General features: G+C 39.9%; 2 protein-coding genes across 8 annotated transcripts; one reads left to right on the top strand and one right to left on the bottom strand.

Moving 5' to 3' along the window:
• Positions 1–4,346: 4,346 nt before the first annotated feature.
• LOC123962192 (C-C motif chemokine 4-like) lies at positions 4,347–8,716 on the bottom strand. Its single transcript, XM_046038170.1, has 4 exons — positions 8,636–8,716; positions 4,885–5,141; positions 4,672–4,792; positions 4,347–4,489 (listed from the first exon to the last, which is right to left on the bottom strand). The coding sequence occupies exons 2-4, from the start codon at positions 4,946–4,948 to the stop codon at positions 4,384–4,386; spliced, it is 291 nt and encodes a 96-aa protein (XP_045894126.1). The 5' UTR covers positions 4,949–5,141; positions 8,636–8,716; the 3' UTR covers positions 4,347–4,383.
• A 27-nt stretch (positions 8,717–8,743) lies between these two features.
• si:dkey-30c15.10 (uncharacterized protein LOC559353 homolog) lies at positions 8,744–26,003 on the top strand. Of its 7 annotated transcripts, none has more exons than XM_046038171.1 (25): positions 8,744–8,923; positions 9,626–9,720; positions 9,863–10,048; positions 10,529–10,624; positions 11,905–12,089; positions 12,375–12,467; positions 13,031–13,123; positions 13,823–13,907; positions 14,098–15,432; positions 15,834–16,171; positions 16,273–16,358; positions 16,923–17,052; positions 17,275–17,410; positions 17,690–17,878; positions 18,064–18,190; positions 18,643–18,691; positions 20,680–20,733; positions 20,817–20,849; positions 20,946–20,967; positions 22,052–22,161; positions 22,727–22,780; positions 23,360–23,446; positions 23,730–23,837; positions 23,921–24,075; positions 24,633–26,003. In XM_046038171.1, exons 2-25 carry the CDS (start codon positions 9,627–9,629, stop codon positions 24,784–24,786), a joined length of 3,999 nt encoding a protein of 1,332 aa, XP_045894127.1. In that variant the 5' UTR covers positions 8,744–8,923; position 9,626; the 3' UTR covers positions 24,787–26,003. The 7 variants fall into 7 exon arrangements, with proteins under 7 accessions (XP_045894127.1, XP_045894128.1, XP_045894129.1 ...); XM_046038172.1 differs by having other exon boundaries at positions 13,034–13,123; XM_046038173.1 differs by having other exon boundaries at positions 9,863–10,030.
• The last annotated feature ends 1,252 nt before the right edge of the window (positions 26,004–27,255 follow it).

Raw genomic sequence — 27,255 nt, forward strand, 5'->3', positions numbered from 1 at the left:
TTGTGCAAGTATTCTTTTCTAACCCATTCATTCCCACCCACCCATAATCCATTATAGTTTATTTTCTGTTGCTTTGGCACTATTATGTAATTACAATTATATTAATAGTATGGCGCAGTGTTTCAAAACTCTTGAGTACAAGAGTACAAACTCCTACTTATAAATCATTAAATCTTACATTCGAAACAACTGATTTAGTTTTCATTTGGTAAATTTTAGGTGAAAAGTACAGCTAAACATAAGTCATTGGAACAATCACTTAAAGAGTTCATATTATGCTTTTTGTGTATCACTTTGACATACGCCTCATAATGCTCGCCTAGCAGCAAAATATGGTATTTTTTGAAAATTAAACCATATAAACCTGTTCTGGTAAAATTATGAACCTGAAAATGAGCATAATGACCGCTTTTAAGACAAAACAATGTAAAACACGTGTTTCTAAATGACTGACGTTTTAAAGGTAAGTTGTGGGTTTGAATCCCACTGATGCCACATATAGTAAAAATCTTACACTTCAGGGTGGTGATGCCGAATCAGGCAAAATAAACAATGCACACATGTATGTAACGGCCTCTTCCAGGGTTTGTATGAGTCTCTGTGTCGGTGTTTTGTTGTAGGGTGAACTTCCTGGTCGAGTGGAGCTGAGGCCATCAGGCAGATCAGAGGTAGTAACTGTCTCCAGATTGCATAAAACCCACCCCCTTCCTGACTGTTGCGGGGCTTGACCGCTTGCTTTTTCCTGGTCCCCAGCTCCACGGCGTGTTGCTTTGTTGTACCTTTGTTTGTTTAAGGTAACCTGGCACTATGTTTTGACAGGGCGAAATATTACTACATACTTGTGTAACTAGTACCGTAGGGACAGAAAAAAACTTAGTTAAACATTTTGAATTTTTCTGGATGGGGATTTATCAAAACAATATTTATAATCATAAAAAAGGGTATTAAAGTATATATGTCTTCACTGTATTATGTTCTTCTGTTATTGCTCTCTGCAGGCTCATCTGTGTATTCATAGCAATGCTAAGAGACATCCCAATATAATTACAACAACTTAAGTCACTGGCAGACGCTTAATAGAGTGGATGTTGTTGCCATTTCAGGTCTCAGGAAGTACAATTTCCAATAAAGATCCTCAGATCAATCTGAAGTTACAAGTCTCAAGGTTGGACTTGTGCTCCTTTACCCATCACCTGCCCCTCATTCCCCTCCATGTGCTAATTGATTTAAAGAAATGCTGTGTAACAGTATGTAGCCATTCTAAATTATCTGTTTGCCCGCTAGTTTAACTTACCTTATAAGCTCAAGCTAACCATGCTAGACTACATAGGCTACCAGAATAAGGTACAGAACAGGCATATACATACGAGAGCCATACTTTGTCCAGAGGTGCCATCTTTGCCACATTGAGATTTAAAGCTGCATTACTTGAGTTGTGGCCTAAAAAGTTCACAACAAGCTGACAGATGACATGTTTTCGCCTTATAAAGGTGTTATAGCTAACACGTTAGCAAGCTATTGTTTAACGCACTTCCAGCAGACACAGGGCAGCCTTAGCATGAATCTCTCTGCTTAAAGTTAAGCAGCTTGTCCCAAGACTCCCCTGGAGGAATCAATGCACATTCATTTAGGAAGGAAATGTAATAAGGCCGTCATATGCAACAGCTTTTGGGAACTTTACATTGCTGAAACAGCAATGACCCTGAACAGAGGACTGTACACTGGAACCAGACAACATCAGCTGTGTGTGAAGGCCAGACCAAAACCAGCCACAGCATGGACTGGGACGAGATCAAAGGTCATCGACCAGGAGACAGCAGACAGCTGAAGAAAGACCAAGGAGGACAGTCACATCTGACAACAGAGACCACAAACCCCCTATCCCAACACAACGTGGTCTGTTGTAATGATTTATTAGTGATTCAACAAAAATAGTATGGGTTATCATTTAAAACAGTGTTTATCTGTTGTGTACACCAATCGCCAGTCCCTGTGTTGGTTGTGGTTGCTGCCTTACAAATTGTCACAATTCACCTGTGCTAAAAATTCTTTTAAATATTAACCTACAGTATGTGTGTGACAAAAATCTTTAAATCATTATATCATGCAAACCTCTAAATGCTGTATACAAGACTACACTATATAAACCTTGCTGCACCATGTAAATGTATTGTAAAATAACCTCCAGGACCCTGAGGCATGCAGGAAAGGTGGCTGACCCCTCCCACCCTGGACACAAAGACACCCCAATCTAACAGGAGGCTGGAGAGTCACAAGAACAGTTTCTTCCCATCTGCAGCTGGCCTCATCAGCAAGGCCCCGGACCCCCACTGACGCTGACTTTCACCCACAACATCTGCACCAGACATTACATTATGGTATAGTCTCCACATCTGTGTCGATTCGTCACATGAACATGCAATTACCATTTACATATTTTTGACTTTTGTAATATTTGTTTTGTTTTTTTACCTTTTTATTTTCTCTTACAAGGCTATGTTTATGGTTAAATACAAACAATCCTGTATGTGAAAACCTACTTGGCAATAAACATGATTGTGATTGGTTATTTACAAGATCATACAATAAAAACTCTGCAGTCAAATTTCACCATCATTTCAGTAACCGCGATTAGGGCAGTGGTGGTTGTTGTTGTTGTTGCTCAGCTGCTTGCCATAAGTGAGAGAATATTTGCATACAGCAAATGCACCACAGTGTAGCGACCCCTATTGATGCTTTCCAGATAAAGGTTCAGCTAGTTTTGTGTTTTCAAACTTGTTTCATGCTGTGGTCACACAGCGACGATAGAAGATAATAGATTGAACCTCACTGATTATATCACAACATTTTGTGCAGAAGAACACTCCCAGGACTGCTGCAAATCTAACTGTAGACGACTGACTCCATTTACCTCCCATATATATGTCCATGTGTATATTGTAGACATACACATGACTGCAGACTTATTTCAATCTGGACACAACCTGGCCCAACTCCCTTCCTCTGGTAGGCGCTACAAATCACTGTACACCAAAACACTTTCTTTCCACAGGCCATCACCCTGGTGAACAGTTAAATTAGTTATATGGTGTCAAAACCCTGTACAACAGTTTAAAATGCAATGTTTTTAACGTTTACATATTATCTATATATTATATTATATTATATTATATATACTGTATGTGTGTGTGTGTGTGTAATATAAAGCTTATTATTATTGTCCTTGTTTTTAGCTGCTATGTCTATTTCTGTGTGAGACCATTGAGAGCAAATCAAGCAAGAGTCAAATTTCCTTGTATGTGTACCAATAAAACTGATTCTGATTTACAAATTTCTCTTTGAAACTATAAAATGGAACACACTGCAAATTTGTAAGTCTGATCAAAACAAATTCCAGATCAACAATGCTCATTAAAGCACTTCACACTGTACTTGTAAGTTGTGAAAAAACTTCAAATCTATCCCTGTTGGTTGTATTTGCGTGTGTGTGTGTGTGTATGCCAAAACATCAGAAATAAAAATACTCTGACCAAAGAAAAAAAGCTTCAGCAAATGTACAGCACAAGTACAACTTATTTTTACAGGCCCAGGTACAAAATGCAACCACCTCAGTCCAACATTTAGCAAAGGGCTGGGGAAAGTGATTTAAAGTAAGACCAGCTCACTTTTGAAAGACAAAATTAAACATTTATAATGTTGAAAGTTGAATTTATCATCAATAAAAGTCACCACTGCTCATGAACCCAGGGACTTTGCTGCTATTGATATGGCCAGTTACGGTGGCGAATGTTAGCAAACACAGCAAAAACACTTGTTTTTAGATGATGGGGTTTCTGCTGGTCGCTCACAATCATAAGAGGAATAGTCTCGCAAATAACACTGACACAAAACAATAACGTGTCATTTTTGGTTGTTTCTAGCCCCTTGAGTAAAAAGTCTATAGAAATAAAATTGACTTGACTTGTGCTAAGCTAAACTAGACATCTCCTGGTCGTGGCTTCATTATTTGCATACAGCCATGAGAGTGGTATCAATAACTAATGTGGGTTTCTTGACATTAATGTTTTTAGTTAGCCTACCAAAGTAAACCACACCTTAAGCATAGACGTTGCAGATCTTAAAATACATAAATTAGTTACAATCATTTGGGTGAAATGAATTCCTGTGGTTATCCAGACTGTGTTGTAGTTGTAGTCAGCTAATGACTGTTCCATATCTGATCATTCATGAAAGACCTAAATTCCCATCCAACAACACACATAGCCAGCAATAAAGTAAATTACAGAAATGCACGTTTTATTAAAACACAAATATTTAGTATGCTTTAAGCCCTGCAAAACCAGGAATTCATTTAATAAATTATTGTACAATAATACATCTTCATTACTGCTGACTGCTTCTTTCAGTGTTGTGGAGCTGATTGTAGGTATCCAGAGCCCACTGGAAAGTTTGTGTGTAGCAGATCTGTCTTCCTTTGACAGTCTGAACTCTGCAAAACATACAGAAGAGAAAACTCACTTAATTTTCCTTGTGTTTTAAAGGAAGTGGAATTCATTATTATGGATGCTGTGATTATGCCTGCCTGGAGGTGAGAGGCCCTCCATCTTTTTATTAATAATTTCATCACCAGTTAAAAGACAAGAATAGCAAAAGAATGAAACCCAAACTTACATGAATGCCTTCTGCTGACAGGAGCTGTGGGTCTTGGTTATGCCCGATACGAGATTTAATGGTAACCCCCGAGTGTAAAACTTGAAGCAGCAGTTTCCGGGTGCTAACTGCAGACCTTTGGCTGTGAGGAAGATAAAAGGATAATTTCATTATAAACATGTCAGTGAGAAATCATAAAACGATTAGGATAAGGCACAAACAGAGATCACTCACGCAAAGCGTTGCAGCAGCAGGCGGTGAGCAGCAGCAGCCCCAGAGTGAAGTAGAGAGTCTTCATGATGATGTCGGCAAAAAGATGATGACGATGTTCTTCTTCTGTCTTTGCTGTGATCGACTCTTAGCACTACGTCTGATATAAATACTGTTTATTGTGGAACTGAAATGTGTATGATCTCAGCCTTTCCATCCAAAAATTGAATCCTACCACGAAACATCAGGGCAGAATTTCCACACACCTTCTCAGCTTTCCACTGTGAAGACACACTCAAACAACTGCAGTCTAGTTAGGGGAAGGAAGTACCAATAAGGGACAGGCCACAGTTTGATTGTAAAGATTAAAACATCTGAACCACAGAAAAGGGAAGTGTCTGTTCAGCATTTATCTTTACATCTATGTGTATATTTAGTTTGTCAGAAGCATAACATAACATAAGTTCTTCATATACGTGTACTGAAAGTTTTTAACAGAAGTACAAAAAACACGCAAAGACCAGAAACACATTTTTATTTAGACTATACTCAAGTTTAAAGGTCATTTTGTTCTTAGTTTTATCATAAAATGAGGTTTTAAAATTGTTCCTTTTACATTTCCAGCACAGGTGGTAGCAGGGCTTCAAACCACAGAATGACAAGACGAGACTGATTTATATGACTTCAAAGTTTGAACATTTCACATTGTAAAATGGTATATTCCACCCACACCTGAATCAACTGGGCAAAGTAACCAACTGCCCAGGGGCCCAAGAGTGCTATGGCCCCAAGGGGTCCAATCTTCCTTTCCGGTTTGCACAAGTTCACACAGTGCTTCCCCAGGTCATGTTAGGATCATTTGCTGAGCTAAAGTGACAGCCTGTGAGACGCCGGGCTTCAATAAAGGTTCTCTAAATGGAGTTGACTAGCTGACAAGAATTTCTTTCATACAAATATAATATATATATATAATATATAAAAATTGGGAATATGCACCCCTAAAACCAACTATCAACTGACATGACACGGGCCTTAAGATATGTCCAGCTCAATATTTGATTTGGCCCTATAAGAGGGTACCTGTGTCAAAATCCAGTTCATTATTTAAGTTTAGTGCTTTTAAGTGCTTATATGTGGCATACTCATAAATTAATGTTTTTCATCAAGTTATCCCGCAAAAAAACAGCCCATGTTTCTAGAAAAGAAAGAATACTTGGAATGTGGGGTAAATTGTGGCCCAACAGCATATTTTTTCCCCATATTGGTTTAATCTGGTCATGGTTCTACCAACAAAAGAAAACAGGGTCAGAAAAACTAAACTGCCAAAGTAAGTTTAGAGGTTAGTGGCTTTTTAAATGCAACAAGTACTGTTGGATTTTTTTGTCCTGGAGGACTGCTCAAGCTGAAATCTAAGAGCCTGCCAATTTTAAGCCAAAATGATCTCTTTTCATCTGAAATTTGACAAACTAGCTCTTGTGACAAAGTGACATTCTAACTACTCTAATTGTTTGCTATAAAAGGGTCTGTCTCACAGACTGTATATAAGAAGGTCTGTCTATGTTGCTTTGTTTCAAATTGCAGGATTATGTGTCATCGGGCTCTCAGAGGCCATGGGATTATACATACAAACACAAAATACCAACATAAAAATACTGGTTTCTGCCTCCTCCAGGGTAAACTACATTACTAGTCAGTTCTTCCCTTTATGCAAATCTGTCTGGTGTAGACCTAAGTGGTGGAGATGGCCTCATGTTCACAAGATCTTATCACAGCTGTTTTCAGAAATGTTGTCATCTGTGACCTATTTAGATCACTTATGTGCATGCTTTTGCAGCCTCATCAATTTCCCCATCATCTGAGTGATTTGCATACTGTCAATGGGCTGACAATGTAATGCATGGGGCTTTTTTATATACTATATATATATATATATATATAAAACAAAATTATAAACGCAAAATTATAAACGCAACACTTTTGTTTTTGCCCCCATTCTTCACGAGCTGAACTCAAAGATCTAAGACTTTCTCTATGTACACAAAAGGCCTATTTCTCTCAAAAACATTTTTCACAAATCAGACAGCACAGCAGGGTATTGCACAGGAGTGCCTTAGGCTGGCCACAATAAAAGGCCACTCGAAAATGTGCAGTTCCATCACACAGCACAATGCCACAGATGTTGCAGGTTTTGAGGGAGCATGCTATTGCTGACTGCAGGAATGTCCACCAGAGCTGTTGCCCATGAATTGAATGTTCATTTCTCTACCATAAGCTGTCTCCAAAGGCGTTTCAGAGAATTTGGCAGTACATCCAACCGGCCTCATAACCGCAGACCATGTGTAACCACACCAGCCCAGGACCTCCACATCCAGCATCTTCACCTCCAAGATCATCTGAGACCAGGCACCCGGACAGCTGCCACAACAATCAGTTTGCATAACCAAACAATTTCTGCTCAAATTGTCAGGAACCATCTCAGGGAAGCTGATCTGCATGCTTGTTGTCCTCATCGGGGTCTCGACCTGACTGCAACTTTGCACAGCTGTTGAAGAGGAGTGGACCAACATTCCACAGGCCACAATCTGATCAACTATGCGATGGAGATGTGTTGCACTGCGTGAGGCGAATGTTGGTCACACCAGATAGTGACTGGTTTCTGGACCCCCCCCCCCAATACAGTGAAACTGCACGTTTTAGAGTGGTCTTTTATTGTGGCCAGCCTAAGGCACTCCTATGCAATCCCCATGCTGTCTGATCAGCATCTTGATATGCCACACCTGTGAGGTGGATGGATTATCTCAGCAAAGGAGAAGTGCTCACTAACACAGACTATGACAGATTTGTGAACAACATTTGAGAGAAATAGGCCTTTTCTGTACATAGAGAAAGTCTTAGAATTCTTTGAATTCAGCTCACGATGAATGGGGGCAAAAACAAAAGTGTAGCGTTTATAATTTTCTTCAGTATATAACATGCAGTATGTACATTTACTAATTTGGCAAACATGATTACTTCCTCTTCAAGGATAAATTTGAGATATATTTTGTCAGCTTCTCATATTTCAGAACATAGTAAACTAAAACTAAAACTCGACTTTGACAAAATATTAAAGAAAATGTCACTGGAATATATCTTATTTTATTGTCTGTTTATAGATTTTACCACTCTCTAGTGACAGTTTTCAGCTGTGAGATAGAAGAGAGGCAATACAAGCTCAGTGGTCTCTGCACAAACCACAAATAAATACTATTACTAAGTGCAGGTTGCTGGGAAATGGGAGTTTGGGGCGACTCCATCAGTTATCACTGTGACCCAAAACAACAAAAACTTTGTACAGAGGAGCACTAGAAAGCATCCTGACTGAAAATACCACCAATTGGCATGGGATGTGCACGGCCCAGGACTGGAGGGCTCTGCAGCGGGTGATTAAAACTGCTCAGAAGATCATTGGTACCCATCTGCATCAGTGATATCTGTGGGAATGTGCCTGCGCAGAGACCAAAGGATACAAAAGGACAGTACCCACCCAGCCACAGCCTTTTCACACTTTTTTTTGTCTGGCAAGAGATGTAGAAGTATCTGCTGTTGTAACATTAGACTACAGAGCTTCTTGATAGTAAAAGTTCTTTCTCAGCACTGTACCATGCAAAATTGTTAATTTCTGTATATCATTTTATAATTTTTGTATTAAATGTTTTCTTTGAGAGTATCATAAAGGGAACTACAAACTTCATCCCATTATACAATCCTGTTGTAAAATGACAACTACATTTACCTTGTATGATGTTATTCTTCCCAATGTTACAGATTTTGCGTGTTTACTCTGTGCAATACGGTAAAACGGCCTCACTTCGAGCTATTCAGCAGGTACAGACGTGGGATCAGATTCCAGGGACTCCAGTTGTATAGCTCCCACAACGTCAGAAGACCCGCTGAAATTCAAAGTTGAAGGAGGAGACTGAAAGCATAAAACAACAAGAGGGTTGTTTCTTGTTTGCTGTCAGTTGGTGTTGACCTGTTTCATACATACTGTAACGTTAGTTTCAAACAGACTTCTTTTCAGGTAAGATAACAAACGACTTGCTCTGCATATAGCTGCTCTTCTACTTTGTTAAAACGTTAACAAGACAGTTTGTTCCTGCTAAAGTTAGCTTGTCATTCTAAGCTAACTTAGGCTAACTTAACGTTAAACTGGGCAACTTCAAATAAGCTAGCTTGAAATGAGCTAGCCAGAATTGACTCAAAGGACAGTGTTGCTAACAAGCAAGCTAACGTAGCTCCCTAAATTGTCAAGTTACAGGTTTGGCAGTGCTCGGAGAACCAGTTAAACTCAACTAACACAGGGTTATTTCTGTGTTGGCAGTGTTAGCAAGATAACGTTATGTCTTTATCTGACTGGCTGGCACTGACTGTGAATGTGTGTTTCATTTTAAACATGATCTGAGCTGAAACTGAAACGCTGAGCGTTGTTACGTCACATTTTATTTGGGATGACTTTAACTTAATGCTAAAGCCGTTTTATCAAATATTGTGTTTCCTATCTGTATAAAAACGTCTGAATGCAAGCTTTTCTCATTAACGCTACTTACTTTTCTGTAACTCTGACGGGGCAATTTATGTTGGGGTAACATTAACCCCTATAGAAACTGCAATGGCGTGACTCTTGTTTGAATTAATAACTTTGTGCTTTAAGGTTTCGGTCCAATAACACCTGAAATCTTAAATTACATATCCACTATTTAATGTCACTGCTTTTGCATCTCAGTATGGAAGCTGGCGAGGAAAATACTGGCAAAGTCAACTTGAAAAGACAGAGAGCACCTCTGTCAGATTCTGAAGACAATGTCCTCTCACAATCAGGTTTGTTTGTACCTGGATTAACAGGAACGTGAAGGTTCACATGTATATCTTTATTAATACAGTATGTCTACATAGTACATATTTACAGTACAGTATGTCTACGTAGTACATACTTTTGTCCTGTTTCTATTTGATGTCTCAGAGGTGAATGATGGGCAGAAGCGTCGGCGTGTGGAGGCAGCCGGTGAGGAGAACCGTAGTCCTAAACCGTCCTCTTCTGGACGACTAGCTGAGCTAGACACAAAGCCAGACACACCGATGGTTCCCTCAGTCCGGTCACGAGTCCAGCAACTCAGCCAGAGACGAGAGGGTAATCCTACCTTCGCAGGCATGCTAATATCTCCTCCTGCCCATTTTTATTTCTGACTGTAGACTAAATATTAGAAATACCTCTCACTATAACACAATGCTATTCAACAGACTTCTGTTCACAAAATACATCCTCAAAAATGACCTTAAAGTTGCATCAACACCTCTAAAATGGATTCAACAAAAACCTTTTGTGAAGGGAGGATTTACTGCAGAGCAGTTGTATTTGACTGCATGACTTTTAGCTAACGTAATAAACTGGCAACTGTGAGTGTATATATGTACATTTATGGTCACACATACATGGAGTATTGCTGTGTATTTTGGCAGGGTTTATAGTACTGCTCAAAATGGCAGCCAAGTTCAACAGTCAAGCTGGATTACCTGCATGAAAGATAAGAACTATTCTCAAGGTGTTGAGCAATCTGTGTCAAGCCGTTGTGACAGTGGGTGTTAAACAACTAGTGTAGTTTGTAACATCAACTGTTTCTTGTTTCAGGAGGAGCTCCCCTGGCCCAGCGTTGCCTGTCAGATCCTGGGGCTGACAGCCCATCAGCCATCATCCAGGAAAAGGGCTTCAGAGCTCATCTCCTCGGTGAGGATGCATCAGACATGTCACTGTTGGATATAGTGTTACTTTTCTATTTTCAAATCCCATGACAGTCTTTTACAGATATGGAAACCATAAAAGATTGAAGTCAATGCAAAAAGCTATTAAAGGCATAGTGGTCTTTAGCCCTCAGCTCAGACCTGACAGTGTCCTGAGGGTGTGAGGTTGGACTTCAGCTCACAGTCAGTGAAAAAATTTGCCACACCTAGCTGTAAAATCCTTAATAAAAATCATAGACAACTTGTTTCTTGGGATCCCTATTAGATTTTTCATTGACAACAACTATTTTTCCTGGGGGACATATTCAAATAAAATACATGTAGTCTGCAATTTTTGCAATGACACTACTTCTTTAGCTGTTTGTTAAAACCTTTTTGTTGTATATTCTTAAGATATATATTTTTTCATAGCATTAGTCTTTGGTTGGGGTAGAGTTATGTAACCGTTCCTCACCTCTCTTGATTGATAACTATATTTCAGTGAAAAAGATCGACTCTCTCTTTGCAGTGTGTCGCTTGAGCCAAAAACAATAGCTACATTTAAGCTACATTTAAACACATTTTTAAACGACATAGTCTTTGGCTTTTTTTAAATGTAGTTTATTCCTCATAGTATTATTTAAATCATCACCATTAGTTGACAGTGTATACACAGTGGTATTATCAACACAGATAGTTAAGTGGCATGCTATTAATAAATGCAGAGAAAAGCAACAGCCCTCTGCAACTAGTACAGAGAAGCTAAAATATAGCTAACATGATTGGGATATGAGTTCCCGTATAAGCACTGTGGCTGGCAAGGTATTTAGAGTAAGTAAGAAAAGATGGTTGAAGAAACTCGCAATTGTGTTACAAAAAAAGAGAGCCCGAGAGAAGCAGATTTGTAGTGTGTTGCTTAAGTTTTACATGAACATGTATGTAGATTGAAGGTAATACTTATGTGACCTTTTTTTGATCCTTTTAGCCATATATAATTGGTAGCAGACAAATTGGTAAACAATACTGAACATTCATTAGTTTAAAAGATGTGAATAGTGTGTTATTGCCATTGTGCTACAAAAAAACCCCTCAGAAGATAAAACTACAGTGAGTGCATTAACTCATTTCCAGAGACAATAACATAGGAGGAGACTGTTTAGCATATTTTGCTGCCCTGGTAGGGACAGCTTACTGCAATATATTTTTGAGAAGATCCCCCAATGAAAAATATAAATTTGGATTGATTTCTATTAATGTTTGAAATCTCTATAAATGTTTTCACTCAAGGTGAGGGAGAATTTAATCAGCGAATGGAGCGATTTAAAGTGCCAGTCTTCCAGGCTAGCCTGGGCTCCACGCTGAGCCCTGCCAACCCCTGCCCTGAGATCCGCTCCAACTTTGTATCTGGCATCCAGAATAAACTCCACAGCAGTACAACTCCCAGCTCCAAACAGGCTTCTCGCATTCGCCAGGTTGGTTCAGGGGCTTTTATTACTGAAATGCAAATTACTTAATTCTACACCATTCTAGCTCAAATTCTTGTAATTCGGTGGGCAAAGTAACTCAAAATCCTGTGGGATAAATCATTTACACATACATTATTTGTTAGACTACTGTTAAAATCTTTCAAAGTTTAACCTGCTAGCAGCTGCAGTACCCTTCATTTTATGAAAAGAATCCAATTGTGCTGTTTGTACTTAATTTATTTTTGTCGGAGTACCTGTAGAGTTTATGTCTGACATGGTTTCACTGATCAGGAACGTGAGCAAGAGCTGAACCAGCTGCATTTCCAACCCATCAGTGAGAATGCCTGGCTGAAAAGGAGCAGCTCTGATCCCTCGTTAAATCAGGTGGGTTTGTGATCGTAATATTTTGTGTTTCAAATATTCAACAATTGAACAATTAATCAAAATATTATTGAAATCACATTTTTTTGTTTGGTCAAACTAAAATGTGTCATAACCTTTCCTGTGGCGCTTGTGGAAATATGTTTGTTTGGTACAGAAAGCAAAAATAAATTAAATAATAAAAAACTAATTAAAACTAAATCTCTTATATTGAAGTACATGTAGTTGAATTGGCTCATAAACCATATATAGACCAAAGCAAACTCGTGTAGTTCCTAACTGTTTTCAGTAGTTTTCTGATACTGTCAGAAGTAGCTGAGAGAAGAGAAGGGTTAGGCCTTAGTGTTTGGATACTTTGCAGATTCTGTGGATGGAATGAAGAAAGAAATGATAGGTATCACATATGCAAATTGGGTGCCCCCCCTTTGTCCAGCAAGTATGTCCATCAGTAACAGACTCTCCAGATCAATGACATCTTATGTCTTGTTTTTGTGGACGTTTCTTTGTTTAGTGAGCCATTTGCCCAGTTTGAGTGTTTTTTACACACTAGCTTATGTAAACATTAGCAGGGAAGGACCCCTCCTGGCCCCTCATCTCCCTCCTCCTGGGTTCCTAGATCTAGAAGGAGAGTTCAGTGGCCTCCCATGCAGCCCTGGGATGTGAGTCTGTGACCAAATAACTTCACTTTTGTGCTTTGAAACATGGCCAATGCTTAGAGCCACAAAATGGGCAGCATTGATTTGCGCAGTGATAAGAATTAAATACCAGAATAAGGTCATAATCAGCATCAAGTATACTACTTTTGTTTTCATAATTACCCATTTACATGGCTCTAGTTGGCTCTTTTTTGTCTTTTCGAAGAAGTGCACTAAAATAGTCTGGTGTGGTTTGGGGGGATTTGTTTTTCACTTCACACATAATGAACAGTAGCTAACCTTCTCATTTGAGATGTCATAGTGGGGTCATGAAAAGGTAACAGGCTACTTAGAGATGAATGTCACAATTTCACAGTTTGTTTCATATATTTTATTGGAAATTATATCATTATACCTGTAATATGCAGTAACCTTCGAAGGGGTTTGTGAACATGTATGTTGACTTTTCAGCATAACTCCACCATGTCATTAATTGCTCTACCACTGGTTACAATGGGCCTCTTCTCCCTTATCCTTTTTTTTTCTTCTCTTGTCGCATTCTTGGCACTGTTTCTCTGGTTGTTGGGCACATGACCTAAATCACAATAACTACAAGATACAGAATTTTCTTTGTTTGTATGTTTAGTTGCATTGATAAATAAAGCCCTGCTCTGCTTTACTGTGTCAAATTTGTGTATCCTGTTACATTGTTGCTTCCGACAGGCGGATGGTGATGCTGAGATGAAAGATGGCAGTTTCACTGAAGCTTCTACATCAAGAGTAAAGAAGCAATCTTCAGATGGGACAGGTAAGACTTTTGACATCAAATTGACTTGTGTTTTTCCAAACATAATATCTTACACTAAATATTTAAAACATTTGGCACCTTCACTTCTATATAATAAAATAGCTGTGAATACTCAGTACCAGCTCTAAAGTATATTGAGTGTGAAGGTTAGGTAGCCTAGTGTTGAGATGTGAGACTACTTTTTCAACAGGTGAAAAGGCCCTCAGTGACTCTGAAGCTGCTGCAGCATCTGTAGAGCTTGATAACTCGAATGAAGGGCAGCTGGAAATGGAGGAGCAAAATACTCATCAGGCTGAAGAAGCCGGGGGGGAGAAAAAGCACAAGGCTTCGGTTAGAAATGAGGAAATGCAGCTAGGGCCCCAACAACCACAGACCCAGTCTGTATTGAAGTTGTCTTTTAGCGAGGATCAGAGTTTCTCCAGATCATCTTTTGGTGAGGACCAGAATGTGTCAGAGTTGCCTATAGGTGAAGAGCAGAGCTTGCTAGAATCAACGGAGGACTCCTACATGAAGGAAACAGGTGAGGTTTCCAAAGTAACTGAACAGGGCGGGTCTGAGGAGTTTTCAGTTGAAGAATTTGATGACCTTGATGGTTCTTCATACAGTGAAGATGTGATTGAGCCTTCAACAGATGAGGAGTCAAGGTCATGGAGATATCCTCAACATAAGGTGTGCAAGGAGGAAGAGTCTATAGTTGAAGAACAGGAGGAATATGCATGCGTCAAAGAGGAGAGGGTGGATTTGGAGTCAACCAGAGTAGGAAAAGATAAAGGAGGCAGCGTTGCAGATCACAGTGAACCCTCTGACTCCCAGGATGGTGAATGTTATTTGGGTGATGTCTCTGCTGAGATTGCTGACTCCTCTGAAATGCAGAAAGATGAGAAACCCAGACTTGAGGAGCAAGATTTAGAGTCAGAGAGCTGGTTAGATGATCCTGTGAAAGACCAGTCTACTTTAAACGAGGGAGCAGTTACAGGAGATATTGACATCTTTACAATTAAGCAAGACCAGAAAGACAGAGAAGGATGTACTCATAAGGATGATGTATGTCAACAGTCAAAGGGGATCCAGACAGTCAATATAAAAGAAGAGAACATGAATCTAGAGTCAGACAGAAGAGGCCAAAAAAGCGGAGTGAAACAAACCGAGGCATCTCGTTTTGCATGTGTGGCTGAGGCTCTGATAGAAACACAGACTGGGTATACACAGTTTGAAAGAAATATTGAAGATGTAGCAAAACCTAAAGCAGAGACTCAGGCCAAATCACCAGACATTAATGGAAGTGATGGAGGCCAGTGTTTGATAGAGGCCCAGGTGTCAGAACCCCTTTTGGAGAGAGAGGAAATGGAGCAAGATGCAGAAAGGCAGGGTGCTGTAAATGCAGCGACAGGAGAAACCTACAACACAGAGGGAGGAGAGAGCTCTAAGAAAGTCACCTTTATCCTGGAGCCTGAGCTAATCAATGACTCAACCCTGTCTGAGACCAATACTTCCATGGAGTCCAGGGCAGAGACAAGCGTGTCAGGTGAGAACAATAAAGATGTAGGTGTTAGCACCTGGGCTTCCTGGACACCCTAGGAGATGTGGAGCACAGTGGTGAAGTCATTTGTTTGTTAGACAGAAATCACTGGTCATTGGCACACTGCGTACTGGGTTTATGCACAGGTGTTGTTTGGAGACATTTGTATGGCTGGTTTTGTCTTACTTGAAAAATGACACAATTCTCGACACAAGTAATAAGTAGAGAGAACAATGTGGGGCCACGAGCACACAATTGTTACAGCACAGATGCATGGTAAACCTGAAAGAAGATGGATGGCACCCATTGATTGTGGGTTTTCTTTACCCTTCCTCACCAGCAATCTAGGTAGTCCTTATTTGTTTTAGAAGGTGACTTGATAGATTTGTGAATGTTTCTGTCCAAAGATGCTGAACTAAGCTCTCATGATGAGACCAACACTGCTGAAATAATCGACCAGATGTTTGAGGAGGTTCTGGAATATGCTGGAAGGATGGAGGAGGGGAGGGCGGATGATGACGACATTGAGGACTACGACAGTGGGATTTGCGCTTGTTCTGCAGACAAAGATAAGATGGAAACGGAGTTAGAGAAGGAGAAAAGTGAAGAAGAGGCGGAAACCAAAGAAGAAGAGTGTGATGAGAGCAAGAAGCTTGAAAGCAACGGAGATGAGCTGCTGACTTTTCCTCCTGACGGCATCCTCTCTCCCCTCAGCAAGTCTGTAGAGGCCGTGGTCACCCCTCTAGTAAGATTAAGTCATAACTTTGAGCTGTTGATACTTTCCATTTCCATTAGAGGAGCTTTCTCGATTAATAGCTGTGTTAATGTTCCATATTCACCCAACAGCGGCTGGCAGCGAGCCAGATGTCCAATACTCCATCTCTGCTCGTGACTCCAGAAGAGACCACCACCCCTCCTGCTCCTCTATACAGGTACAGCTAAAACAGTAGCAACATAAAAATTAGTTAAAATTCTAAATCTCTTTGGAATAAACTCTGAGTCATCGGTCATGAATCATCTGTTTTGTCTTTTGTCTTCGGTCAACACTGTTGTGACACATCTGAGAAATTACAAGCCCAATGTTATGTTTTTTTTACCATTGAAAGCTTCACACTGGTGACTTGGCCAAGAAAGCACTGTAACTGCAAGAGCACTGCTAAATGAAGTTTAAGATAAAAACTCATAATCCTGAAGCTATAATTTGACTTCATTATATGGGTCCAGATAGGATAAATAGGGTTTTGGTTGCCGTACTGTTGAAATGTATGTCTGTATTTAAAGGCTGCTTAATTTTTAATCATGCAATTATATGAACATGACATGTCAGATTGTATTGTCATTATTTTCTTCTCACTCATTACTGTTTCTTCAGCTTTTCTTTCAAATATAGGAGCTGTACAGTCAGTAACAATCCTCAATTTGTGGTTATTTTGTTAACATACTTTATGCTTAAATTTGACTGTATGTTGACTGAGCGGTTGTTCTGTGATTGACAGTATTGACGCCTACCGCACACAAAGACAGAGTAAGCTGCCCACCACTCAGAGTGTCTCTCCTGGGGTTCGGAGACGAGCTCCAGAGATGTCCCAACCTCAGCCCTCTGTCAACACCAAGGAGAAAATCAAGGTGTGTTTTAGCTAATCTAATTTAAGAAGGCCAATCCATTGACTGTTGTTAATCAACACACAGTTAGTAGGGCTGTCAGTATTCAGAATGACTCAGAATCCATTAGTCTAGTCGGTTGTAAATGTAAACTGCGCTACAACTGCTGAAATTGACCTCCTTTTTGATTTTAATTAAATCCAGTATAGGTCTTTCTCGGTCTTTCATATTGTCCTGTTTGTCCAGGCTCTTAATGAAGAAGCAGGGAAGCTGCAGACTGTGGTCAACCAGACCCTGCAGGCTCTGAGCTGCTGTACCGATGAGGAGCACGGACGAGGCTCACTGGAGGAGGCTGAAGCTGAGAAGCTACTGCTGGTCTCCTGTATGTAGATTTTTGGTTTAAAAGTCCCATTTTTGTGTACCTTTTAGATAGGAAGCTGTATTATTCTGTTAAAGATATTACGTACAGTTGATAAAATAATATAATAAACAGAGTAGCAAGAGACAGCTACAAAACATACATTTATTTGATGTCAATTGCATTTACACCTTTTGTTTCAAAGCCTGAATAATTGTATTCAAAGCAATAACAAAAGCATATTTCTTCATTTTCTATTATCTATCTGTGTTGCTTATTATTCTTGTCATTCACTTGTTTCAGGCGAGAAACGTTCTGCCCTGTTGGCAGAGGTGGCCAGACTGAGGGAGGAGAAGAACTCCGAGTCAGGAGAGGCAGCAGGGGAGGACAAGGACTGTGTTTCCCAGCAGCCCTGCAGAGGGACTGTCAGCATCACAAACATTCAGCTGCCTCTCAAGGTTGAATTTGTCTGCTCCTCATACAACCGCACAGGTAGCACAGCAAGAACATTTCTTTCAACAATTTATTTTTTTGATGATGTGTAATTTTTAATTGCCTCATAATTAACATTATTGATACAAAAAACTTCTGAATTTCAAAATTCAGGGCTAAATTAACTCAAATGTGGGGGTTGACATACACTTTATAAGAACTGATTTGTTTGTGTACACATGTAGGTCGGCCAAGTCACTACTTCTTCGTCCTGATCCGCTACGGGCCCTGCAACATTGTCGCCACGCCACTGGCCACGGCTGCTGATGCTCAAAATGGAGACACCATCTCCTTCCCTACTTCTGTCACTCTGTAAGCTGCCGTTCATCAGCTGGTTGTGGTGACTTTATTTTACAAGTCTTATGATGCTTCTAGCACTCATTTGCTGTGTTTACATATTGACAGTGTGTATTTTATTTTATTTTTTTTTTTCACAAGCAGAACAATGTTTTCAGCTTCAATCAGTGATGGACATCACTGGATAGCTGTGTTGGGTTTCTCGGTTCACATTTATATTTTGTTAAATGATTAATGAATGGCTACATCCAGGCTACTTTAGCCAAATTGGGGAAGTTTCATTTTGAGGATCTAAAATATGACTTTCCCCGCGACCCTGTACGCAGGATAAGCGGTTGACGATAGATGGGTGGAAAAATGACTTTGCTCACTAGCCCTTGTATTTGTAGAAAATTCTGACTGTATGAATGTGGTGATGGGGATATATAGAGTAATGTATTGCTTTGTTTGTCTCCTTGATATGTCAGGAAGGATATTCGCTCATCCTTTGAGATTGATGTGGAAGTCTACAGCCTGGTGAGACAAAACATTTGCCATTTTGATTTGGAGTAATTCTTTGGTACTAATTAATTGAAATAATATTAATTGAAATTAATAGAATAGCGAGGTGGTTGGGGCCACAAGTTGTGAAAGTATTTTTCTCAGTGTAAATCACATTTCATTTTTTTGTTACTTGTAGCCTATGCTCCGTAACACAGACACATGGGAGTATTTTATATGATTGTGTGTAGGCTTATGTAATGGGCATGAATTATAAATATTTTAAGTTTCTGAAAAATCATGTTTATTCTGGATGTAGGTGGAGATGTTATAGACACAATCATGAGATTTTAGAGTACAATTGTCATACAAATAGCTGCAATAACTTGATTTAAAGGTGGAATAAGCGATTCTGGAGAAATCTAACACGATGACAGATACCATTCTATATAGTGAACGACACAGCAAGTAATGTAACGAACGTTAGTTAAGTTGTGGGTTAGCAAACTGTCGCTACAGCTGCTGCTGTGAAGCTAACGTGCAGAGAGGACGAGACGGTCCCAGAGCAGCACAGCAGCTCCAGACAGTGATAACTCTCCTGCTGCTACAGCTAACATCACAACAACAGCATGTCTTGGTGAACTAGAAAGGAAGCTGAATGTCCGTGGGCAACTCATTTAACTTTTCTAGATACAGAGGTCTGGCTGGGATAGTGTTGCGGGCCACCTTTGTTTGTTTCCCATTTACAGACCCAGGCTTATGTACAAACACCAGATTTGTTTCTAGCTAGCGGACTGTGAGGAGATATTCAGAGAATTTGACAAAAAGACTTATTAGAATAGAATCGCTTACCCCACCTTTTTAATTTTTTTTTTTTTTTTTCTATACTGTCCTCTTTACTGTACTCACACAGCGGTGCTGCTGTGTTTGGTTTGCAACTAGGCCTACGTTATAGTTTGCGCTTGTGTGCATTGTAAACAATGTTCCACCTCCAGCTCTGCTGAACAGTTGTTCTAAAACTGTTATGCAGGCCTACCTAATGTAATGAAAAAGGTTCAAGAAGACAGATAATGATTTAGATTTAATTTTCAAAAACTAAAATACAAAGCCATGTTTTTATTCAAGCATTTAATGTCAACTTAATTAGAAAAGCTGGATGGAAGGGACATCAAACAATTTCAACAAAACTTTATCACATCAACACATCAGTAAAAATGTTTTTCACTTGTATGAAGGGTTTTTTCCTGACATTAGAAGCTCTTGCTCAGGTAGACAAATTATTTGCCTTAACCCAGCAGATGGACCCTCACCTGTAGGATCCAAAATGTGGTACAGTGTACATCCACGCAGCTCACCACCCGCTCCTGTAGAATAAAGCAAGAGGGTTTATTAATTAATCCACTTTCCCTCATACAAAAATAAACTTGGTGAAAACTAAAAGAAAAGTCCACCATTCATCTCGGGATGCTCCAAAAGTCCACAACAAGCTCTGAAAGCTGTGCAGCTCCAGTCTGCACTTGCAGTTACCTGCTGACCAATAGTGTCATTAAGTGTTGGCTGGCGGGACGTATGTGTATTTCTTTATTTTGCATCACAGGAAACAAAATCTAATTGTAATAATTCAAAGTAAACATAATATATTAAGAATATAAGCAAAACGAACATCAACATGTAAATAATTAACTGCAAAACGTCCCTTGATTATGGAAACTACTGTGTAAATATTGGCTTTACCTCAAATAATCAAGATCAGGCGATCATGGAATAATTGCAACAGGCCTCATTGAAACCATGTTTTTTCTAGAGTGGCTGTTGGTAAGTCTAGTGGAACCAGTTCTACAGTCATGGTGAATGTAGGATTTAAAGGTACATTAAGTCAGGGCTAGAGAATAGTGTCTCAACTTTATTTAATTGTTGTTTTTTAACAGCTTTTTTTTTAGTTGTAGAAAGTTGTTAAATGCACAGCATTGTTACATCTCATGTAATTTCTAGATTTTTAATGTGCCTGTTTTTGTGCCATCTAGTCCCACACTTCAGGTAGTAACTGCAGCACGGATCGGACCACCACCAAGTCACGGGTAAGTGGGTGAGCCAAATAATGAGCCACGTGTGTGTTTATCAATGACAGTCTAATTTATTAATGGTGTCTTCACATATTCAGGTCACACCAAGAAAGCTTCTGAATACTATCACTGTGAGTATCCAGCTATTACACTGTGTCTTGTATTTGTTTTTTTTCCCCACCTCTCTTGGAGACATTACCTGAACCTTCTTCCTTTATTTTTAACAGAGATCTGGTCACAGTCTGACATGTAAGTAGAATATTATTTTGGTCAGTATTAGTTTAAGAGCTTAATTTTAACCCTGTTTAACTCAACTCAACAGCAACTCTAGGACAGTAGCTAATACATGTTTAGAGAACATTTGGTATACAAAAAATAAAATGTGAATTTGATATGGAGGCAATCTACTTTGTGCCAAATAACCTTCAGTACACTTTATTTTAATGGGCAGATCCAGCAAAAAGATGGTACTCCTGTCAGTAACAGTCAAATCTTTGTTACTGACCGGAACAATTTTTAATATGGATTTGACACACCAGATAGCAGGACAGAATGTGATGACATGTGCAAAAATTTTCATGTAGAGACATCGGTGAGGATGATGTTGCTTAAATTTAAGACCAACAAGACTGCCTAGATGGTCTAAAAGCCCGTCCCCTCAAAGACTTTGCTCCTCATCGTAAAGGAATTTTTGCAAGATTGTTTCGGTGCCTCGCACAGTTCCAAAATCATGTCAGGCATGTTCACTGTAAGCACAAGCTGCCCACAAGGCTGTGTTCTTTCCCCTGTGCCGTTCTCTGTCATTACCAAAACATTTATGATTAATTTAGAATCTTTAAGTATGCTGATGACATGGCCTTAGTTAGTTGGCCTTTTAGATATAACAGACTCTTTAGGTGAAGCTGCCTTTCTGGCCCTCATTAAGGCCCTTCAGACATGGTGTCAGCAAACCCCAAAAGGCCTTTTTATAGACGGGACGAGAAAGAAGGCGAGGAGTATCCTGGAATCCATCCGCTCTTCAGCCAGTTTGAGCCTTTATGTTCTGGGAGGCGTCCCTCTGGCAACTAAAAATGTATTTAAGATGTCCTTCATCCCAAGTGCTACTAATATTGTGAACTCCACAAAGCTACAGATATTAACATGAACTGTTTTTAATATGTAATGTGACCTTGTCTATGTGTGTGCTATATTAACTGCTTGTTTGTTTCCCACATGGACAATAAACATTCTGTTTGGTTCTAAACTTCACTAACTGAATAAACCATCAATGTTCAAAACATGTATTTTGCTGACAGACCATTTCATGTTTGTTGTGCACTTCTTTGTCCTTCAGCTGCTGCTCTTCCTGCTCTCAACACTCGTCGCTCCAGTAACTTTTGTCTGGTGGGCTCCCATAAGATCACATTGGCCTCCCTGGGACACAGCAAGTTCCCTCTGGATAAGGTAATAATCTGTCTCGATATTGATGGAAGCACTGCTCTCACTGTTTTTGGCCTCTTCGGGGAATTAAAGGTTAATACGTGGCTTTCCTACTCTGGGCCAGAAGATTGTGTCTTCTGCAGAAATGTACTGGGTAGCGTTGGTGAAAAGCAGGATTGTTGCTCAGTAATTTTAAAAGTTACCAATCAATAGAACCTACAGGGATCTTGTGAATTTCAATGATATAAAACAGCCCTAGCCATTTCAACTAAAATATTTTTGTCAAGTTCTTTTTTAATTTCATAAATGCAGTTTGGTAGTTTTTAATTGAATCATAGCATTCAGAAGGGAAAAGCATGGCCCAGGTAACACATTCACTTCACCAGGTTTTGCACAAGTACAGTAGCACCACCAGACCACACTTTTGGTATTTTTATAATTCTGTTAGAAGTTTCTACACACAGGTGGGCTCACTGGTGATGTAACGTTCTGCCCCTCCCTGTCTGCCCCCCCCCCCCCCCCCCCCCCCCCCCCCCCCCCCCCCCCCCCCCCCCCCCCCCCCCCTCCCTGTCTTGCTTCCTCCATTCAGATGAAATTTGAAGGCAAAATCAGGAGGCTGCTGGGAGATGAATTTCAGGAAAAGGTTTCCCACTTTTCACAACACTGTCGGTCCTTCACCTCTCATCGTTTCCCTCTGCTCCTCAGCAAAAATTAACCTACACTCTGACTCGTGATTTCCGTCATGCAAATTAACCGCCGCCTCAGCCTTAACTGTGTTGTTTGTGGTCAATTCTTATTAGTTTACATGATATCTGGGAAGAAAATCACTGCATAGAAACTACATTTTCAATCAAGTGTCATTTCATCTGTTAAGTTCTTCCTGGTGTGCGTGTGCGTGCGTGTGCGTGTGCGTGCGTGCGCGTGCGCGGGCCAGCCGTCTAAATATACAAGAAGAATTTCACTCCAAAATGCTGTTCTCACCATTGTGATTCCTGCTCATAATTACACAGTAAATCTAACGGTCACAAATGAAATCTTTTAAGACTTACAAGTTGTGAACACATCGGGTCACAGTTTTACAAAAACAGGTAGCTTCTCTATAGAGAAGTCAACGAAGAGCATGTAATGAAATTCTTCAAAATATTCTTTGTCTGTTTCTTGCTTCTCGATATGTCTGTCATGTTGTACCAGTTTAACAGTGTGTCTCCTCCCCGGACCGCAGGTGCCTTTTCTCTCTCCTCTAGAGGGCAGCATCTACCTGCAACTGGACAGTGAAAGTCACTCTAATGTGCAGCACCAAGGCTTCCTGGTTAGTAATGTCATGTTGCAATTTAGTCTCCTAAGGTTAGGGTTAAGTAAATTGGGTGAGAGAATCTCATAAATGTCATAATTATTTCTAAGAAGTGTCGGTATGTTAAACCAAACAGAGAAGAAGCAGATTTACGCTACACTCCAGTCCTTGCTAAACTCTACATAAAACACCTTTCCACTTCAAATCAGACAAAATAAATTCCCTCAAATGTTACAAACTGTTTCAAACTGCATATTTGTTGCATTAAATTCACTCCACTTTTTTGTGGTTTTGTTACAAGACAATGTTTGAGTTGATCAGTGGATATGGGGTGTGGCATCGCCGATATTTTGTTCTGGAGGGATGCAACATGTACTACTGGAACCACCCCAATGACAGAGAAACAAAGGTAAAGATAGACGAACGGACAGACTTTGCACACAAAGCCACCAAGTCACTTTTGATTTATGTCAATTTGTTTTAACACCCCAGGACGCAGAGGGCAGCATTTCTCTGTCCAGCTCTCCCAGTCAGTGTGTCAGGCCTGTGGAGAGGGACTTGTGTGCGCGACCTTTCACCTTTGAGCTAGTGAGCAACACCCCGCAGCAGCAGCAGCAGCAGGATGACAGCCAGGATGCCTTTGCCAAGTAAGTTTGAATAGAAACTTTACCCCACCCTTGAGTTAGTGAAGTGTAAATAGACAACATTTGTTTTAGTTATAATTGAGAGCTTCAAAACGTATGTCGTGATTTGTTTTTTGTGTTGTTGACTTGTAATCAACATGCTTTCAATGTGTGAAGTTGGACATTTTGGACAATATAGAATAATATATGCAATTAGCTTGAATCATGTTACTCTTATGGCTGCAACCAGCTAGTGATGTCACAGGGGAGGGTGTTTTTACATTTGACAGTTGATGGGAAACTTCTGTGACATCAGTGATTGGGTTTTGCCTAGAAATGTTTTTTGTAACAGCGTAATTACTATTAAAAAAGACACGCAGGCCCTACACTCTACTAAATCTACATTATGTGCCACTGAATGTGCTCTTTAATTTGGAGGGGTGATTTTACAGTAAGTTTACCAAAGTACACCGATCACTGTAACTGATAGATAACACACGCATATATAACATGCCTGGCTTCTTTAACAGTTCTTTTAATGGTCCCATGATCACAAACTGATGGATGTTGTTCTTGTCCAGGTGTTGGTTTTCAGCTGACACCAAACAGGAAAGGCTGGACTGGATGGAGAAACTCACCCAAGCTCTTCTGGACCATCACACATGGAACCGAACATCAGGACGTCAGCAGCCCAACACGTCCAGCAGTGGGAACTTGAGGGAGAGCATACTGTAAATACATCACTAAGCCAACAGACCTGCTCACATGCGATCTGTTGCAGTTTCTGCTGCCTTGGATCCGTGATAGCACCCTGGAAGCAGCCTTTAAATGGCAGGTAGATGAGCTGACATCAGGCTTTAGATTCTTTATCTCAGAGCTGCAGGAGATGAGCCTGTTCTTTGTAGGCTCCGTTTCACTGTTGTAATGAAAGTGTCAAATTACAAACAGTTGGCAAGGCAAAACGTTATGTATCTTATGTTGATTTATCTTTGGGAGATATCTATTTGATTTTCATACAGTTTGTTTCTTTTAACCTGAATCCAATCATTACTGTTGGTATTTGCTAAGTTACAGTTGCCATTTGAAAAGTTTTAGTTTTTCTTTATCATCATTTTGTGGAAATTAGGTTTTATTTTGACTTGTTTCTCTGTGGCAATCAGCTGCTTTAGCCATTGTTGGTAATATTATTTGGTCACTTTCAAGAGCGACGGTGAACCTTCTCTTGTAGCTTATATATATTTTTGAAGTAATTTACACATATTTAGATTAATATTGTATTTTTGTATCGTTTGAACTGGAAGGATAAATAAAAAAACTAATAAATATTGAAGAAGGAAATTTTACACTCTAGTAAACTAACCTAGGGTGAGAATGTATTAGAAGAGGTGTTGGAATGGGAGCTTTCTTGATAATGGGCCCAGTCAATCAATTCTAGGTGGAAGTTAGTGCAGGATTTTTGTTCCACTGAACCAACATATATTTGGTCGTTAATTCTCTGAAATGTGACAGAACAACACTTTTGCCTGTGTGCCTTTTTTTCCTGAAGGAATAACCAGTCAAAATCTGTATCTATCCCTCTTGTCAGTACGTGTCACTGGCATCTTGGTTTTTTTTACCTTTTTCCCAGTGGCCTGAAGTGGTCATTCTTATTCCGTATTCAAGTACATGATTTGTGTTACTGCACACACACAAACCCATATATTTACATGTTCAAACCCATATTATATGTGTAATACAGTGGGTGAGAGATCTAATGAGGTAAAAGAAGGGGCCGTAATGATGCTGCTGCAATGAATGTAGTTTGTTCTGTCCTGTCCCTATGTCCTGTTCTTTTTCATGTATTTCCACTTATCACTCTGTCTCTTTGTTCTAAATGTTATTCATGTGAACTCTCATTCTATGCAGTTAATTGAAGGTACCAATAAAATAAATGGATTGAAATTGCTACCAAACAGTTTAAATTGATAGACTTGACCGATTATAACACTGTATCACGTTGATATTTCCATTTTCTCTTCAATAGAAAACCTGTTAAAGTGGGTGCACATTGTTATTTTTAACAGATGTCACAGACAAGTAGATTTAATGTGTTGAAATACTTTATTTCTCACCCCATTCTTCTCCAGTGTGTATACATTGCCTGGTGGAACTATAGATCTATACATACGGAGCCTGAGAGACTCTGGCAGGAAGGCGGCTCAGGTCAGGAATGTCATACAGGAAGTGGTCTGGAATTAGACTTCCTGTTAGTCCCATAGCTCCTTTGGGCGGAGGTGTTGCCGGGTGTTATGGAGCTCAAGGTGATGACAACAACAAGGGGAGGGGAGCACTTGATTCTGCTTACAGAACACAGCTATGTTGAACTGGCAACACTGGCTGTTTCAGCGTTCTTATACACTGGGTGCTGGGCAGTGGTTAGTACAGTGAATTTCTATGGGTTTGTCAGATTTTGGGGTAGTAATTTAAGCTCAGTACATAAAGTTAATGCAAATAGAAGCTAGAGGAAAGGTCTGATGACCAGGAACATCCACTGTAAATTTCAAATCAACATGACCAGTAGTTGGTGAAATATTATGCTTTGGATCATGTGTGAATGGCTGATGGACCAGTCCAAATGTATAAAAGTTACAACACTGGTTTCATTTGTTTGGATGTGAGATGTCATCTTGGAGTGATTTCATCCTTTTTGGACGGGCTGTGAATGCAGATGAGATTATTGTTAGATCTACAGCAGAGGGAGTAACTGAGCAACCAGAATTACAGACGGGGGGGGGAAACTTGCTGTCAGTGTGACAAGACTAAAGAACAGCATGTCATCGGCCTCGTCCTTAGCAATGTGGTCCCACCCTGACAGGAATACACTCTGCACAACATCCTGGTGTGCCAGCCCTGGCTCTGTCCCTTAGATGGCTCCGGAGGAAATTGTTCGTGCGTGGCAAAGATCTGAGAAATGATACTGAGGAGGCTGGTCTTGTTACTGTGACTAAGAAACGGGCAACTACCTTGATCAGTATGGATATTTTAGTCTGATTCCACACAACTTTGTTTAATATAGAATTGCATCCTGTGGTCCAACGCTCTTAACACAAAGAGAGTAAGGTACTGTGAAAAAATCAGGAGTCAGAAAAGGGGGAACAGTATTGTCATTTTCAATTTTGTTGAAAAGAATTCTGACATTCTGGGTTTGATGGCCTTTTTTTATGA

The sequence above is a fragment of the Micropterus dolomieu genome, linkage group LG22, assembly GCF_021292245.1.
Source record: "Micropterus dolomieu isolate WLL.071019.BEF.003 ecotype Adirondacks linkage group LG22, ASM2129224v1, whole genome shotgun sequence".
Lineage (NCBI taxonomy): Eukaryota > Metazoa > Chordata > Actinopteri > Centrarchiformes > Centrarchidae > Micropterus > Micropterus dolomieu.

What these genes read in the sequence shown, in the direction of transcription:
- LOC123962192 (XM_046038170.1), bottom strand. Translation starts at nt 4,948, where the DNA reads ATGAAGACTCTCTACTTCACTCTGGGGCTGCTGCTGCTCACCGCCTGC. An exon ending in CTGCTGCTGCAACGCTTTGC is followed by an intron (nt 4,793 to 4,884) that starts GTGAGTGATCTC and finishes TCTTCCTCACAG; the next exon opens with CCAAAGGTCTGCAGTTAGCA. An exon ending in TGTCAGCAGAAGGCATTCAT is followed by an intron (nt 4,490 to 4,671) that starts GTAAGTTTGGGT and finishes TATGTTTTGCAG; the next exon opens with AGTTCAGACTGTCAAAGGAA.
- si:dkey-30c15.10 (XM_046038171.1), top strand. Translation starts at nt 9,627, where the DNA reads ATGGAAGCTGGCGAGGAAAATACTGGCAAAGTCAACTTGAAAAGACAG. An exon ending in CAATGTCCTCTCACAATCAG is followed by an intron (nt 9,721 to 9,862) that starts GTTTGTTTGTAC and finishes TTGATGTCTCAG; the next exon opens with AGGTGAATGATGGGCAGAAG. An exon ending in AGGCCGTGGTCACCCCTCTA is followed by an intron (nt 16,172 to 16,272) that starts GTAAGATTAAGT and finishes TTCACCCAACAG; the next exon opens with CGGCTGGCAGCGAGCCAGAT.